Source organism: Stylophora pistillata, chromosome 9, assembly GCF_964205215.1.
Source record: "Stylophora pistillata chromosome 9, jaStyPist1.2, whole genome shotgun sequence".
NCBI classification, from domain to species: domain Eukaryota; kingdom Metazoa; phylum Cnidaria; class Anthozoa; order Scleractinia; family Pocilloporidae; genus Stylophora; species Stylophora pistillata.
The window spans coordinates 27,706,961-27,722,532 of record NC_142527.1 but is presented as its reverse complement, the minus strand read 5'-3'; the positions used below and the strand labels follow the sequence as shown (position 1 = coordinate 27,722,532).

At 39.5% G+C, this 15,572-nt stretch overlaps 3 protein-coding genes across 6 annotated transcripts in view; all 3 read right to left on the bottom strand.

Annotated features, from left to right (window-relative positions):
* The window catches only part of LOC111322421 (uncharacterized), a 28,495-nt gene extending 27,426 nt beyond the window's left edge, over positions 1-1,069 (bottom strand). The window contains exons 1-2 of the mRNA XM_088732504.1: positions 874-1,069; positions 275-643 (exon numbers count right to left, since the gene is read on the bottom strand). The gene's annotated coding sequence lies outside the window, so the exon portion shown is untranslated. The remainder of the gene's footprint in view (positions 1-274; positions 644-873) is intronic.
* A 1,388-nt stretch (positions 1,070-2,457) lies between these two features.
* LOC111322430 (uncharacterized) lies at positions 2,458-6,800 on the bottom strand. The gene is made up of 3 exons (XM_022925522.2): positions 6,027-6,800; positions 4,059-4,277; positions 2,458-3,766 (listed from the first exon to the last, which is right to left on the bottom strand). The coding sequence occupies exons 1-3, from the start codon at positions 6,054-6,056 to the stop codon at positions 2,708-2,710; spliced, it is 1,308 nt and encodes a 435-aa protein (XP_022781257.1). The 5' UTR covers positions 6,057-6,800; the 3' UTR covers positions 2,458-2,707.
* Positions 6,801-7,301: 501 nt separating this feature from the next.
* Positions 7,302-15,572, bottom strand: part of LOC111322429 (gamma-secretase-activating protein) — a 29,863-nt gene continuing 21,592 nt past the window's right edge. For 2 of the 4 annotated variants that reach the window (XM_022925518.2, XM_088732501.1), the window contains exons 30-39: positions 13,560-13,636; positions 12,719-12,813; positions 11,528-11,576; positions 11,348-11,418; positions 10,183-10,247; positions 9,588-9,637; positions 9,194-9,246; positions 9,007-9,081; positions 8,143-8,214; positions 7,302-7,783 (exon numbers count right to left, since the gene is read on the bottom strand). In XM_022925518.2, the coding sequence (XP_022781253.2) occupies positions 7,668-7,783; positions 8,143-8,214; positions 9,007-9,081; positions 9,194-9,246; positions 9,588-9,637; positions 10,183-10,247; positions 11,348-11,418; positions 11,528-11,576; positions 12,719-12,813; positions 13,560-13,636 (723 nt within the window). In that variant the 3' untranslated portion in view covers positions 7,302-7,667. Of the gene's footprint in view, positions 7,784-8,142; positions 8,215-9,006; positions 9,082-9,187; positions 9,247-9,587; positions 9,638-10,068; positions 10,248-10,314; positions 10,359-11,347; positions 11,419-11,527; positions 11,577-12,718; positions 12,814-13,559; positions 13,637-15,572 lie in introns of those variants that run through there. The other 2 variants (XR_015991485.1, XR_015991484.1) reach the window with 2 other exon arrangements.

Genomic DNA, 15,572 nt, shown 5'->3' with positions numbered 1-15,572 from the left:
TGGACCTAAAAATCTCAAGTTTCGGCTGAGAGAATCACGGTTGTTTTTCTCTAAGAATGATGACAAGAAAAATAAGGGTTTTTATGTTTTTTTGCTGTTCGGCGTTGGAGTTGACGCAAGCCGGTTAGGCATAAACTCATTGTTACTCTCGGAAAATGTGCTGAGTATGACGTAACATCGAAGACATCAAAGGCAAGAAATAAAAAAAAAAACAGTCAATGGTTCTGAAATGTGCTAAATTTTGTTCGAATACAATGGCTCTACTAATAAATACCTGGTATAGATATAATTTTGTGAGGAGGTCAGACGATGGCGAGAATCATAGAGGATGCAGCTTTGCAGAGGCGTCGGCGACTGAGCTTGCAGGCTTCCAACTCTGTGGAAAAGATGCACTTTGTCTTCTTGTCTGCCGTCCTGCAAGGCCCGACGTATTATTCATGAAAGGTGCTATAATCAGGGGCGGTTGACATCATACTAGACACCAAAAAAATAATTCTATTTGCAGTGTATTTCTAATTCAGATAATATGATTTCGATCTTTTCATAAATCACCTTCCTCGCCCTGGCCTGTCCGCACGTCTTGTGCCAATGCACTGTTTTAGCTTTCGTCTAATGTCACAGGTTGACCTAATGACGTCTTAGCCTGATAGAATAATGAACAAGTTTATTCGTTTGCAATTGTCGACAATTCAGGGACGGATGTGCACAAACAAGATTTGCCACGATCTCCGGTTTTTTATTCTTGATACAAAACTTAGCTTGTACTCGTGTTTGTCAATTTGTTTGTTTGTTCTACAGATAAATAGTTGGGAGGTAAATAAACATATTAAGATCGCGAACAAAATCTTTGTAGCTTAGGACTTATACTTCTACCTTGTTAGCGTTATTCTGGCTCTTCAACACCGTCTTGCTTCCCCCACGTCGTATGGTAGTCTCATCTAGTTATATAATGGTTTGCAGGCGTCTTATGAGCGTTTTGCTTCCCTTACGTCATGTGGTAGTGTCATCTAGTTATATCGTGGTTTGCAGGCGTCTCAGAAGTGTTATACACTAAAACTTAATGATAGTCAGGTTTACCCGATCACCATGTTTGATTTCGGTGTAAGCTTCAACGCGAAAAGGAAGAGGAAGATTAGAGAAAGGCAGGAAACTTTTTTTTCCCTCTCCAAGCCCCCTTCATACTCTCACATTGACAACCTTGTTTTTCTCAAACCTCCCTAAGCTTCGAAAATCGAAAATTGGCAGCCACACGCTTCTTTGCTTAGAAAAAGTACGCGTTTTTTTTTTTTTTTTTTTTTTTTGCCAACTAAGCCAGAACTGCATCGCACCTACAAAAAAACGAACTTTTCTATATGCGGAAAACTGGCTGCTCTTATGTGATGCTCTGCTCGATTGAATCAACAAAACAGTCTGAGTAAAAATTTCGTATCTATGTTACACAAAGAATACGTTGTCAGTGGTAACAATGTCCCTTTGTTGATGTTGATTTTGACGTCGTGTGTGGGGACAAAGCGAAATCAGGGAGTCAAGTTGTCTCAAGGCCGACGCCTAAGCCGCCAACGCTGATTGAACAAAATATTTCTTTTTTTGTATTTGCCTCAAAACGTTTGCAATCGAGTGGCTTGATGGGTTCACATAAGGTTTCCTTTTTTTAAATAACATCTTAAAGTGACGTTCACTTTTTCCACAGTGTAAGTTCACAGAGTTATCTCTCTCTCGGAAAATACAAAGTAGGTTGATTCACGACTAATGAACCTGCAAATTGATAAAAAACAAGTACAGCCAAGACCCTGCTTACCTTAATAATCGCTTGTTTACTCTTCTGGTTAGGGACGGGATCGCGAGGACAAGTTGGTGCAATCTTTGTACCTCGCACTCGCCTCGCCGGAAGTGTTGATTTTTTTCTCAATCGGCAGGGAGTCCTTTGCTAATTACCCGGTCAAATCAACAGATTTAGAACCCAAATCCGCTCATTTACGATGAAAGACACTTTGTAAATCAAAAAAAAAAAAAAAAACTTTACGCCCGAGTTGATTTACATCTAACCCGTATGTTGTAAATAGTGAAACGGAGGCTTGGGTCTGCTTTCTATGGGAAAGCGCTTCGTACGATCAGTTCGTATGATCTATCTATCATGGATCAGTTATGAAACTAACTTTAAGATCAGAAACTCTGAGTTTTAAAGTGATTCGGTAAAACTAAAGTGTTTATCATCGTGTCCATGGTTAATTATCCAACACAGAGTCGGCGAAGAATGAACTCCAAGTACCGGAGGGGCTTGAGCTTCATGTAATTATCTCGGTGGTATGCCCGCAAAAATCCGGAAATCGTTTATGAAATTGTCATCAGAAACAAATTATCAATTGTGTTTTTTAACCAAACGCTGTAGCATTTCTAAGTGTACGAGATGGAGTGGTTGATATGCTGGTATCAAACAGCTTAGCTCGGGGGCAAATATACGCTCTGATCGAAAGCTTTTATTATATTAAGATATTCCTGAGTCACTTCTTGCACTATGGTCAGGCCCTTGCTTTTGCACAAGAGATTAGAATAGTCTTGCCCTCTCAACAGACTTCCCACTCTCTTCATTTCCATGATAAATTCAGTGCGGAGAATAGATTATCTCCTACAATCGTCTCTAGGCTATTTGTTTCCCACCTACGTGTATTAACTAAAACGCTGGGCCAGTTCACAAGTGAGCTTATCTTTAAGTGGTTTGCGCGCGGTGTCGAGAGTTCAAAAGAGGCCTGGATGCTAACCTAATCCTTTCTGACGTGAAAGAGTCCTTACTAGTTTGGACCAAACCTCTGGAATCAGGGATTCTATCAAAAGCACGTTCAAGCTGGCATGCCTGTTTTGAAATCTCATTTCTTAACATGCGGCATTTTCCCTTGGAGGCTGCCAGAATGTCAAACAGCGGAGTCAGCATTGGCGGTTCCCACGTGTAACGCGACGCAATTTCAGTATGAAGAAGTTCGGTTCTAAGCCTCTGCACTTTTAGTTGTTCACGTTTCAGATCTATCTGCAAACGATGGATTCGCTGTTCGTTAGACTCGCGGGTAAATGAAGTGAATTTCTTATCATCACTGAAGGATCGTGCAAATGTTCCTTCCGCGCCTTGATTCGTGTTGGTGTAAACTTCACGGTTAAGCACCGCTTTTGTTACGTGATCTCTTGGGTCCACTTTTTTGTATCGATCTTTCGATTGGTTCAATTTTCTTTCTAAATTATGAAATATGCTGAAAGGAACGGAACAATTTTCAGCCTCTCTGCTGATATGTTGCCTTGAACGACGCTGTCTCCTGATTTGAATAAACTTCAACTCTCGACTGTAACCCGAGTAACCTAAAAGAGCTCTCCATTGTCGCGCAAGGTAAAGAGCTTCGAAACCTTTCACGGCGAAGTCTGGCACTAACCGCAGAATGAGGTTGAAAGTTGTGTCACGGGGTTTATTTGACAGGTCCATGTTGTGGACTGCTTCTGCACTCTCCGCACTCAGTAATCTGTGATTAACAGGGCCTGGTTCAAGTAGGTAACTCCACTTCTCGAGTAATCGACCCAATGCCGCGGAGAAAGGGGCAGCTTTGTCATCACCGAAGAAAAGGTGAAGAGGTTTGTAAATCGAGAGGAAGAATTGTTCGTATAGCTGTCTGGATTCGTGACAAGCTTGAAGGAATCTGATCAGCATATCTGTTGGTTTTTCTATTTTTGTTATTGTCTCCTTTTTCCCAGGGAGATTTTGTTCCCAGTGGATAAGATCTTCGATCTACAGGTAAAAGAATAGAGAATCCGTTTGTACCACGCTTATTGTGAAATGTAGTACGATAAAGAAATAAGTAAAAGGAAATGAGCGTGTTTCGAATAAATACTTGAGCCATTCTGGATGATTCGATCCCCTGCAAGTTTCAAATATTAGCAAATTAATAATAATAATAATAATAATAATAATATTAATATTAATATTAATATTTTAAAATATTAGTCTAATGCTTTGCCAACCGTCAAGTCTTACACTGGCTTCAAATGTGACAAGCATCTACCCAATCAAAGTTGTTTACCTGTTTTGCGGAAACGAGTTGCGTTACAGAAATTTCACGCAATCTCTGACGTCTCCATGATCTCCAGAGAGAAGTGATTTGTTTTAATCTGCGGTAAAGATCCTCCAAAAAATGATCTTTATCAGCTAAAAATAATTCCAGCTCCTCTTCAAAACGGAGTAGTTCTCTATCTAATTTCGCCTCCTGGGCTGCCTGTGACACTTCCTTCCGATCTTCTAACTAAACAATGATGAAGAACATTTGAAAAAAGTCATAACATAATTTTAAATGGATGTAAACAGCTACAACCTTTGTGCATAGATCTGTTCACAAGAAATACGCTATGATACCCAAAATAATCTTGGGCAGGTTCGGAAGTACACCATCTGAGAACTAGGTAAGACGTGTATGTCGAAGTCGGAGTGTGAGAGGAAGGTCTTTTAACCCGAAAGTCACTGGAACTACACAAAAACACCCTGTTTTTTGATGATTATAATGATGAATTCACATAGTGCATTCTTCATATGAATAGGCTCAAATGCGCTTTGCGGGGCACTTAGGCCGAAAGGCGGTGAGCAGTTTACAATTTTTGAAGGAGAATTTCGCAGGTGCCTCCAGTTTAGGAATTTTTAATATCCATATAGTATGTATCCTAATTCGTCCATTGTCACATTTTCCCTACCATTGCACGCGCCCTATATTCTTCAAATTCGTGACAATTTGCAAACACTTCAGGTGTTGTAAAACGTTACTCATTTATCAATAATAGCTGTTATATATTAACAGTTCTTTACAAACGCGTCATTATAAAAAATTACTGCCAAATGCGCTCGTTTAGTTCGTTCAAAAAACGACATTCCAAACAATTAACGGTTAACTGTCAAATGACCTAAAATTTAACTGTCAACCTCGAACAACCTCGTCACAGGGACCTGTGCTATTCGTTCCCTAGAGAGGGGACGAGTAGGAGAGGTCCCTGGGAACGAGGTTGTACCGTTGAAGGAACTGACTGGGGACGAGCTGACCAGAAACCGAGGACAGGGGGTAGGGGGAAGGAGGTACAGTTTGAGCGAGGTACGGGTAACAGGTAATGGGGAATCACGCTCTCAATTTTTTCGGATTTAAGCTCGAAATCAGGCTGAATTACTCGAAGCTAAGGGTGTCTTGATTAAGTCATTCTCAGGTTTGCAGCTTCAAATCGCTTTAATTTTAAACTTTGATTCCAAAAGAGTTGATTATGACAGTGGTAGAAAAATAATCGTGCTTAACCTTGCGCCTCGAGCCACTCAGTCGAAAGAAATTAAGTAAAAAAAAAATTGATAAATGGTCGTAGAACTCGATTGCGCGAAGTTGTTTATTGCGTAACTGGCTTTAGGTTGGGAGAAATACTCCAGCATTTTCATTAGAATAAGTAAATTAACCCTAAATCACAAACATATTTTACTGACGCAGTTCAAAGATAAAAAGATACTACACGCGTCCTAAGTGGGATAAGCCTATCGTACACTTGTACACCTGCAAGGAAGGGAAAGTTCTAATTACTTGTTTCAAAAAACTCGAATACCACACTTTTTGTATCATTTTATCAGCGTAATAATCCTATTGGAATGCTGTGGAAAAACTTACAAATATGACTTTTGTTGGTCTATCGACATCTCTCTTTAAAAAAAAAAATGCCGTTCGGCCGATTGAAAGTATTCACGCAGCGAGAGTTCGATCAAACGAAAAGGATTTTCTTTCAATTGTAAACGAGAAACAATCGATACCCCTCTCTTTTCATTCCTCACAATTCTTGATTTTGTTATCCGAAATGTGAGAAGAATATCAGAACGATTTCCTCGACAGTTGATTGCGAAAGTTTGCTCCAAGCAACATCCGTGAAAGTGGAACGGCTTCGTGTGACATGACAGTCTTTTGATTGTCTTAAAAGTTTTAACGATGAGGAAAGGCTCAAAACGTCTTCCAATTAATTTTAAACTGAATACTTACCGTTGTTCCCGATTTATCCAGCAAAAACATTACGTCCGAGCACTGCAGCTAAATGCGCTCTATTTTCACTACGAAAGTTTCTTCTAATTATTTCTCAGAGCGTACTGTGGTTTAGTGATCGTATCAACAAGGTACACAAGCTTTTATTTTAAATCTTTACGATAGAGATCTCTGATAAATATTTTGCTAGCTACCGACCATCCGTTTCTAAGGAACATCCTCACATTGGCGATAATTTGCGGTTTTTCAGAGATCACCTTTTATCAATTACATTTTGTTTGAGCTAAACACCTGCTGAGCTGAAATTCTTAAAAGCTTTGTTGGCAGCGCTAATGAAATTTCACGCTGAGATAAACTGCAAATGTTTTTCTAATTGGCGAGACGTAGATATGAAAAGCCAAGCGGACAGTTTTTTTATATAAACCTACCCTCCGCTGCGAATTATTAGTTTTAAAAGTGCCGTGGATTATCATCAAAGCTATCACGAATCGTTGATTTAAAGCAAAAAAAGCACCTTCTATTTTAATATTTATTTTTTTGAGCGCTGGGTAGAAGTACTTTCTAGAGCAAGAACGTTTAAAGTAATAAGGTACCTCAAAAGACGTTTCTTGCCAACGTTTTCTTGCTGCCTTCCTTCCCTGAAACAACTATAGCATTGCGTGCCAATGTGCGGTGGCGACTTAAGTGTAATATCCAACTAAAAGCGGTCAAAATTGAGCTGAAAGGTATCGTATAAGATAAGCAAGTTTGTGTACATAGAAGAGCAGATAACAAGGGTATTTCTGTTTCTTCTAAAACGTGAAATAAGGGGTTTCATATTTAGTAATAATTGAGACGTATGTAACTTGATATCCAACGGATTTGTCATTCTCGACGTTTGCATTTTCATCGTCGATTTAAAAACGTCAATGATCAAAGAGTACCACAGATAATTGTGAAACCAATTTAAAATTATTGAAATACGCATTTCTCTAAAAAGAAATATATTCTTAATCTGACTTTTTATAGCAGCATATAGCTATAAACACCGTTCAAAAATAGTCGTAGCTTAGACCAATTCAAACTTAATCGAGTTTTCTATAAATTAAAAAAAAAATTAAATTTCATAATTCTGTACATACATATAAAATACCCAATTCATTTGAGCAAACAAAGTACTCTATTCGTTTCTATTCTCACGACAACCCTCAGAGTCCATATTCTCCTTACTATTCTCTATAGATTTCATTTGGTATTAGATAGATAGATAGATAGATAGATAGATAGATAGATAGATAGATAGATAGATAGATACTTTATTATAAACACCTTGCAGCCATAGGCTGAATTACGGAAAATGTAATTATTATTTACTAATAAGGAGAATTCGTTTAACAATCAAAGCTTTTTAGTTCTTATGATCTTAATGAGTCATTTTGCAGTATTGCTGTATGCAAACTGGGAGAAAAAGCAGTATTTCTATTCAAGCTTTCGGCCAGTATGATTCCAAGGTTTCTTGGTAAAACAGAAGTTGACCAACCAAAGCTTCTGAACTGCGAGGTGAAACTGCAGGTTCAAATTCCCTTCTCCTCCTTGAAATTCTCTTCAGTGAACCTTTTTTCCCTGAGGTGTTTCCATCCTAGACACGCGGCGCTTCTTGTCTTAAAACGGAATCGTTCCCAGGCTCCCGACTATTTCCCGTTGTGTTTCCAGTAAAGCTTGTTCCTCAACGTAGTCAAGATCAACCGGGGTTACAGTTTGCTTGCTGACCTCGGCTGCTATTGAAGTGAAAATGACAATGAAAATAATAATCACCATGATGTTGATCACCACCATAAACTAATAACAAGAGAAAGAACATCGGCGAGACACAAGGTTGCGTCTCATTTGCATGCCACTTTTTTGTGCTCAACACAACTTTTAACGTTATCTGTAATCTAATGGACAAACGCACAGCACACAGTGTGGACGAGCAGTTCAAACAATAATTCATTGAAAATTGGGGTCTTCATGTCCCTAAAACACGTTTTACGAAATTTCATACATCAACGCTTGGAAAAGATTGGAAATACTGTCGTTCCAACCGCTGCGTGTCACTGTAACATGTTCCTTAAAATCTTGAGTACCTTAGTCTTACCATTATATCTCAGAGTTTTCATTAGATTTGTTAAAGGTAGGAAACTGTCTGAATCGGCATCTGGAGGTGGTTCTGAAACGTTAATAATCTAAGTTACTTCAACTGACTGATTTGAGAGCACTTCAGAGTTGCGAGAGTACAACCAAGCTAAAACCAAAAGGCTTTCAAAAAGGAGTCTCAGTGTGGAGACTACTCATGAGGTCCCCATATTCTGAGTGAATGTATTGCCTAAACGGCTTAAGGCAGGAAACGAAAGTTTTCGATTAACTCTTGGTCTACAACCAACAGTAATTGAAACGGCCAAAGGTGAAACAGTGAACAATCAGACAGACTCAGTCTCCAGCGCAGTAAAACGAGTGCGTGTCAACTACACACGTCACAACCGGTTTGAGTAACTCAGCAGTCAATGGCTACAAATTAAAAGCAACTTCAGGCAGAAAAATTCATACAATCAATCGAGAATGATAATTTGGAGGATGGAATCGGGGTCTAGGCGGTGACTGTTTGCAATGACTTCCGTCCAGGCTCGAACCACAACTTCTGACGAAGAACCCTACCTATAACCATAAGCCTTTGCGGTATGTGCTCAGTTTTGCAAATATCTCTTGCTCATATCAATCTGCGGACAGATCAGGGGGTGGAGACTCGGTTCAGGTCGACGTCCGTCTCTGATTAGGCCAGGAGAGCGGGTGACACTTATTATGGACGAAAGGCCAGGACGGTGGGCGATACTTATTATGAACGAACAGTGACTGTCCTTCTTGCCCCTTGACATTTAATGTTAAGAGCATCGACTCTTGACGAGAAATATGCGCTAAACAAAAATCATTACGATTACAATTTCCACAAAACAGAGTTACCTACCGGCGTCTACGAGTAAAAATCCGCTTTGGAGGCTGTTTCCTCTGCCTGCCTGATGACTTTCCGGGTTTTCACGGCCTTCGAAAGAATATATCAAATGAATAAATAAACGACTAAAGGCATGAAGAATTGAGCGATTGAATAAACGATTATCAAGATCGATTCAAAAAGCGCAGCTGGACCATGATACCTCCTGATGGATCTTTATTTAGTAGATCTTCCACGAGTCTCTGAGAAAATAACCTAATAACGAAAAGAGATAAAAGAACAAATCGAGGTTATCAAATAAAAGCTACTTCTTGGATTGAGCAGAGAATGGCTTTGTGAGTAAAGTATTTCACACACGCACACGACACAATGACTTCCGTCCAGGCTCGAACCCAGAACTTCTGACGAAGAGCTCTACTGTAACCATAAGCCTTTGCGGTATGTGCTCAGTTTTGCAAATATATCTTGCACATGAATAAAGGCTGATAGTTTCTAGAGAAACTGTTTGGGGCTGCCTTAATTTGCCTTAATTTGGATATATCAACAAAGTTGAAATGGTTAATATCTTGCACATGAATGGTAAACTAGCAGCTCACCTGGCTTTAAAAGGATGATCCCAGCGCATTAAGGCCTCTTTAGCAAGGCTCTAAGATGAAACAGTAGATTGGTATCAAATAAATAAAGACGACTTCAGGCAAATCAAACGAGACTACTTCCAAAACAAACATGAATAGCCAACTAAGTATAGTGAAGATTAATACGCATTTTTCAACAATTGCGTGTTTCGGAATTTAATAACGCAGGCAGTGACTCTAAGTCAACGCAATCTACTTCAAGTTTACGTGGGCTTTAGCCAACTCTGGTACGAACTCAAAGGAACGAACTCTGGTACGAACTCAAAGGAAACGATAAACGCTGTTTATCTCCAAGTTGCTGCTGAAAGCCTTGACTGTAAACAAAGTTCCGGCCCATTCAAAGCTTCTCCAAACAGTCGGTCTCTGCCGACAAAACAACCAACCTTACTCGGTGACTGAGTTCATATATAAATTAATTGCGTATTCTAGAACATGACTTTACTTTTTTGAGATTTCCTGAAATTCCTCTTTACATCTTTTCTCCAAGACATAACGGAACCGTTGGTTAGATTCCTCGACAGAGAGCTGTTGGATTCTTATTGAAGAATCAACTTACATGCTTCAAGCGACAAATAATTCGAAAGACAAACTCCTCCTCTTCCCGTTCACCTAAATCGAATTCTACAAGGGAAAAATGATAAGAAAGTACAACAATTTTCGATGAAAAATACCACATGCTACCACTAACCGCGTTATTTTAATGAAGGGGGTTGAAAGAACCCAGCGAAGACCCTAAGAAAAATGTTGATAGGAGATGGAATAAGTCTTACACACAATATCAAATTTTACCAAGTTGTATTCGGACAATGTAACGTATGAGTTTCGTAACTACCGTCCACCACTATGAAAAGACAGGTTTCCGTTTCATTATTTGCGAAAACAAAGCGGCCACACCGACACGACACCTTAATTAACATTAAGGATATCATGAAGTTGCTGAACGTCTCTATTGGTATGTAACTGTCGATTCTTGTAATTCCCAGTCCCTTTAGATTCTTAATTTTAAAGTCAAATGTAAGATTTTCGTATTTTTTAAATATTTAAAGTATACTTGTAAATTCACATGTATTTCACCACTTGGGTGCCATTTTTGAATACTTTTAATAAACCTTCTATCATTGAACAAGCGAAAAGGAGCAGACAAACGGCAGCTGGTCTCGAGGCATCGATTGAACGACAATTCAACGATGCCACTCCGGAGCAACAAAATTACTAAATGGAGGATAATACTGGAAATGGAACTGGAAGGTGCTGACCCAAAAAATTCCCCCTTGTGGTTCACGGTTGTCGCACAAGTGACTTTGAACAGAGTAAAACCGTAAAGTTACCGTTTTCGAGGGTCGAAGAACATACAGGAGATAACAGATGCCTCAAAAAGGGACCAGGGGGCCCGTTTCTCGATAGTTTCTAGTCTCGAAAAGCTGTTTTTCATTCGTCGTTTTACATTCAAGATCAGGATATTGATAGCTTAGAATTCAAACAATAAAAACATCTGGAGATGAGGAAGGGCGGGTTTTTGACCTAAATCGTGCATTACCATTCCCTAGTTTTAACAGAGGGCTTCAGGGCCCGCGAATTTTCGGAACCGTTTTTGAGACACTGGTCTCAAGGCGGTTGATAGACAGCAGATTAACATGGATGCAAATAACTAACTTAAATAATTAAGAATAAAGTTTATCAAATAGCAAAAAGTGTTTCACATAATTCTGTTAAATGTTTACCTTCAACAAGTCGAGTTATAAAACCCTTCGTCAGTTGCAACACGCTATTATCCACGTATTGTAGAAACAATCTACGAGAGAGACAATGCAAAATAACCTACTAATCATGAGGGCACTGCATCCACCTTGAGAGGCACAGATACGACAATTATAAAGTTTTGATAAACACAACAATCTCACCTTCTTTCCAAGCAGCGAAACCCCAGGCATGTCATCGATGTACGGAAACCTGAAGGAAATAGACAATGACGAATAAATTGTCTCCCTGCGATAGACCAATGGTGACTGATCATCTCAAGGACATCAACAACATTGAAAAGAAGAGAACAGTTGTAAAATGGGCAAAGTGAGATCGTTTACTGTTCATATTCAGATTCACATTTAGCCCGCTCGCAGGCGGTACTTCGTATTTTCAAGCGCTAGATTCAGTGCGGCGAATATTTCAGCGCGGCGAATATTTCATTGCCATATCGGACGGGTGGAAGATCTGGGATAAGTGACAAAGCGAGGAGGAGGGTGGAGGGGGAGACAGACCAGAAAAACCTCCCCCCTCCCGCTCGCTTTGTCACTCATCCAAGATCTTCCAACCGTCCAATACGTCGACTGAATATTCGCCGCGCTGAAATTCGCGCTTAAAAACACAAACTACCGCCTGCAATCAGGCTAATTCAGATTCTACGTTGTCGTGTGTATGTTTAGTTGGAGATCGTCAAACGATTTCAAAGAGGGGTGAAAACAGCATCAGTGGCACTCGAGCTCGAGCCGTGGGAGAATATCACTGATATTGGTAACAATATTGCTGGGTCAAACCGTGATACTTCTACGGTCAATGACGAAAAAAAACTTATATAGAAATACCGCCTCCCGGTTAGCTCAATGGATAGAGCGCTGGACTGTTGTGCGGGAGGTCGAGGGTTCGAGCCCCGACCGGACCAACACTCAGGGTCTTAAAATAATTGAGAAGAATTTGCTACCTTTCTATAACATCAAGAAATGGTTAGATATTCTAGTCTTCTCGGATAGGGACGAATAAATGGAGGTCCCGTCTCCTGCAGGGTTAGGGGTAGGAGACGTTAATTTCCCACACACGAGATTACTGTGTGATGGATGTCCTCCCCTGGGGTGGGATGGGTGGGAGGGTGGACTAGCACGAATGGTTCCTATGTCCCTTTCTAGTCCTTCCCCACTGCAAATAATGCAGTGAAAACGGACAAAGTTAAAATTACAATAAATTACGCAATTACGCAGTTAACAAGCTGAGGATACGAGTGACGGGTCTATAAATATGAAATAAAATCTAACCACTGTTTTGTTAAAACAACCTGAAATGAACGAGATCTTTTATTTTCTCCTTCAATGAGAAACACGTACCAGAGGGAAGAGGAAAACTGAGCTCGGTCACTGCTGTAGAAAATCTCTCCACCAATTGGAAAAATACAACTTCACGCATCGTGCCCCGGGAATACCTACAACAAGATGGCCACGTGCAAGGTTTTGAAATTCATTCACTGTTATCTATTTCTACCAAAAGTTGAGTGAAGATTAACAAACATATTATTGAATAGCGAGGAACCCGTAGAAGCCAAGAGGTTCAGACAGCAATAATTAAAAGGACAACAGCCGGGAGACTGGTAAAATAAACGTTATTTACTGGAAAATGATAACAATCCAAGACATACTAATTGTAACATAAAAAATAAGATAAGGAAAGGGGAGAGGAAGTACTGACGGTAAAGACGAAGAAAATAATGATAGGAAGATCCAAAATAAACGTTGTTCGGTTTTCAGTTGGTCACCGCAAGACACCCGTTCCGCTGCGATGTGGTTAACAAGCTTGCGCTTCTTACAATCATTTCTGACCAATTGGATAAGACACGTTGAACGCTTTGTAAGAAAAACCTATGAAATACTTCAGAGACTTTATAAAGACTAAGAGTGGAGTTCAAAATGTGTTTTTTTTTCTTGTTAAATAGAATGAGGTGGACGGGTTGCCTTCGATGGGCGAAGCACTCAAATCCATGAAATGTTGTAAACTTCCCCCCGCGCTCTGGACAAGTACATTGATTCTCGGTGAATTTCCTTTGGTTCATTGGATCACCTAAGTTTGTTCTGATTGACTGATATGGCTGCTCTGGTTCTGTTCACATTAAAACATACAGATTAACAAGAGATCATCCTCAAGTTGAAACTTAACCGTAGATTTGAATCTTACAGCGGATAGCTAAATGGATTGTCTGTGAATTCCAACGCTTGAACAAATAAACGTAACAGCTGTTCACACTGGCGTGCCTGAGGAGAAACAGAGAAATTATTCTCAAGCCTAAAGCAGGAAACGTTTACCGCCACGCCCTTTGTGAAAATTTGCATAGTATGTAAACGATGGTTAAGAATACTCTTATCAATAAAATCCCTTGATGGGTGAGTAATTAAGAAACAGGCTTGCAGGGATGAAAGCGTAGTCTTTGTATTTTCTTAACTCAACATATATCACGGTCTACTTTTATGTATCGAGCACTGTCACACGGAAAAATCGAAACGCAGACTTCCTATATATATCTATAGAGATATATATAGGAAGTCTGCGTTTCGATTTTTCCGTGTGACAGTGTTATATATATATATATATATAGATATCTATATATCTATATAGATATCTATACATATAGATATCTATATATCTATGGTTGTCCTGATAGTGTAGTGTCATCACACCTGACTAGTAACAGGGTGACGTGGGTTCAAATCCCGCTCAGGGCAAATTTTCTTTTCAAACATTTATTCTATTTAAGTATGATTATTTGGGGTGGACAGGGTCAGGGTTTCCCTTGTATACAGAATTTGTTTAATTGAATTAGCCTGTATCCGTTATTGGATCCTCCTTTGTCATCCGCTTAGTTGACTTCGGTCGTGTATCTTTAATAGATCCTTAGTTGGGTTTCATATGGGGTTATAGGCTTCCCCTACCCTGTCACCTTGAAAATTAAGCTTCCCGGGAGACCACGTCTCCGATCACGTAAATCACATCTTCGATTGCCGTGTTGTCAGCATGGTTGTCCTGATAGTGTAGTGTTCATCACACCTGACTAATTTCATTCTAAACATAGCGCGTTACGCTAGACATAAATCGGCCGCAGAACTCCGTTTAAACGATATTCACATCACACCACAGTCTATTTTTAATGCTAAGGTTAAACACTTTATTCAAAAAGATTTTCAAGTACAAAACACAGGTCTCAGCTACTATTTCCCTCTGAAATGGTGCATTAACGATACTATTGTAAGCCTAGTAAATGAACGACTCCATTTTCACCTATAGAGACCTATTGGAATACGTAATTTTGGCTAGTATATGCCAACAACCAGGTTAATACAATGTAACGAGTCCCACCATATATACGCAGTAATATCAAACCTTTTGTTATGTTATCACTAGTTAGCCTCAATAAATGTAACACTGCAATAAGTAGAAAACCTGTAATAGTTAAGAAATCTCAACCTTGTCTCCTTGTAAATAGAATAGCTTAGAAGCGGCTTACATTGAGCTGTCTTAGTAGAAATAAAAAAAAACAAAAAAAAAAAAACAAGGGGACGTGGGTTCAAATCCCGCTAAGGGCAAATTTTCTTTTCAAACATTTATTCTATTCATTTATATAGATAGATAAAGACACTAAATATATTTTTGGCTGTTGTCTAATGATTGCTCCGCAAGGAACATGAAACTGAGTAGCAATAAATGTCTTCGACCATCTCGCATAGCTTAGTAGGCTTTACTAGTTTGAGCACTCTGGCATGGATTGGACGATACCACAAATGTGGGATCGTTCAGGGTAACCATATCGGTTCTCCCCCATCCTAGCAATCTAACCCCAAATTGAAAGAACTTTTTCCTCGAAGTTCTATCATACCATCTCTTTTCGTCAATCGAAAAATCTCAAAGAATTGTTAGCACCATCTCGTTTTAAAACTGCCAGCGAGAGACAAACCATTCCTCATAACAATGGCTGCTTTAAATGCGATAGGACAAGATGCGACCTCTGTCAGAATTTCTTTGTTGAATCTAAATCATTTCTCAGCTTTCAGACGGGCAAAAATTACACCATTCACTCTAGACTTTCCTGTGACTCTAAAAATGTAATTTACTTGGCTTCCTGTACGAAATGTCGCCTGCAATACGTGGGATCTACTACCACCGACTTTAAAGTGAGATTTCGAAATCACAAATCTA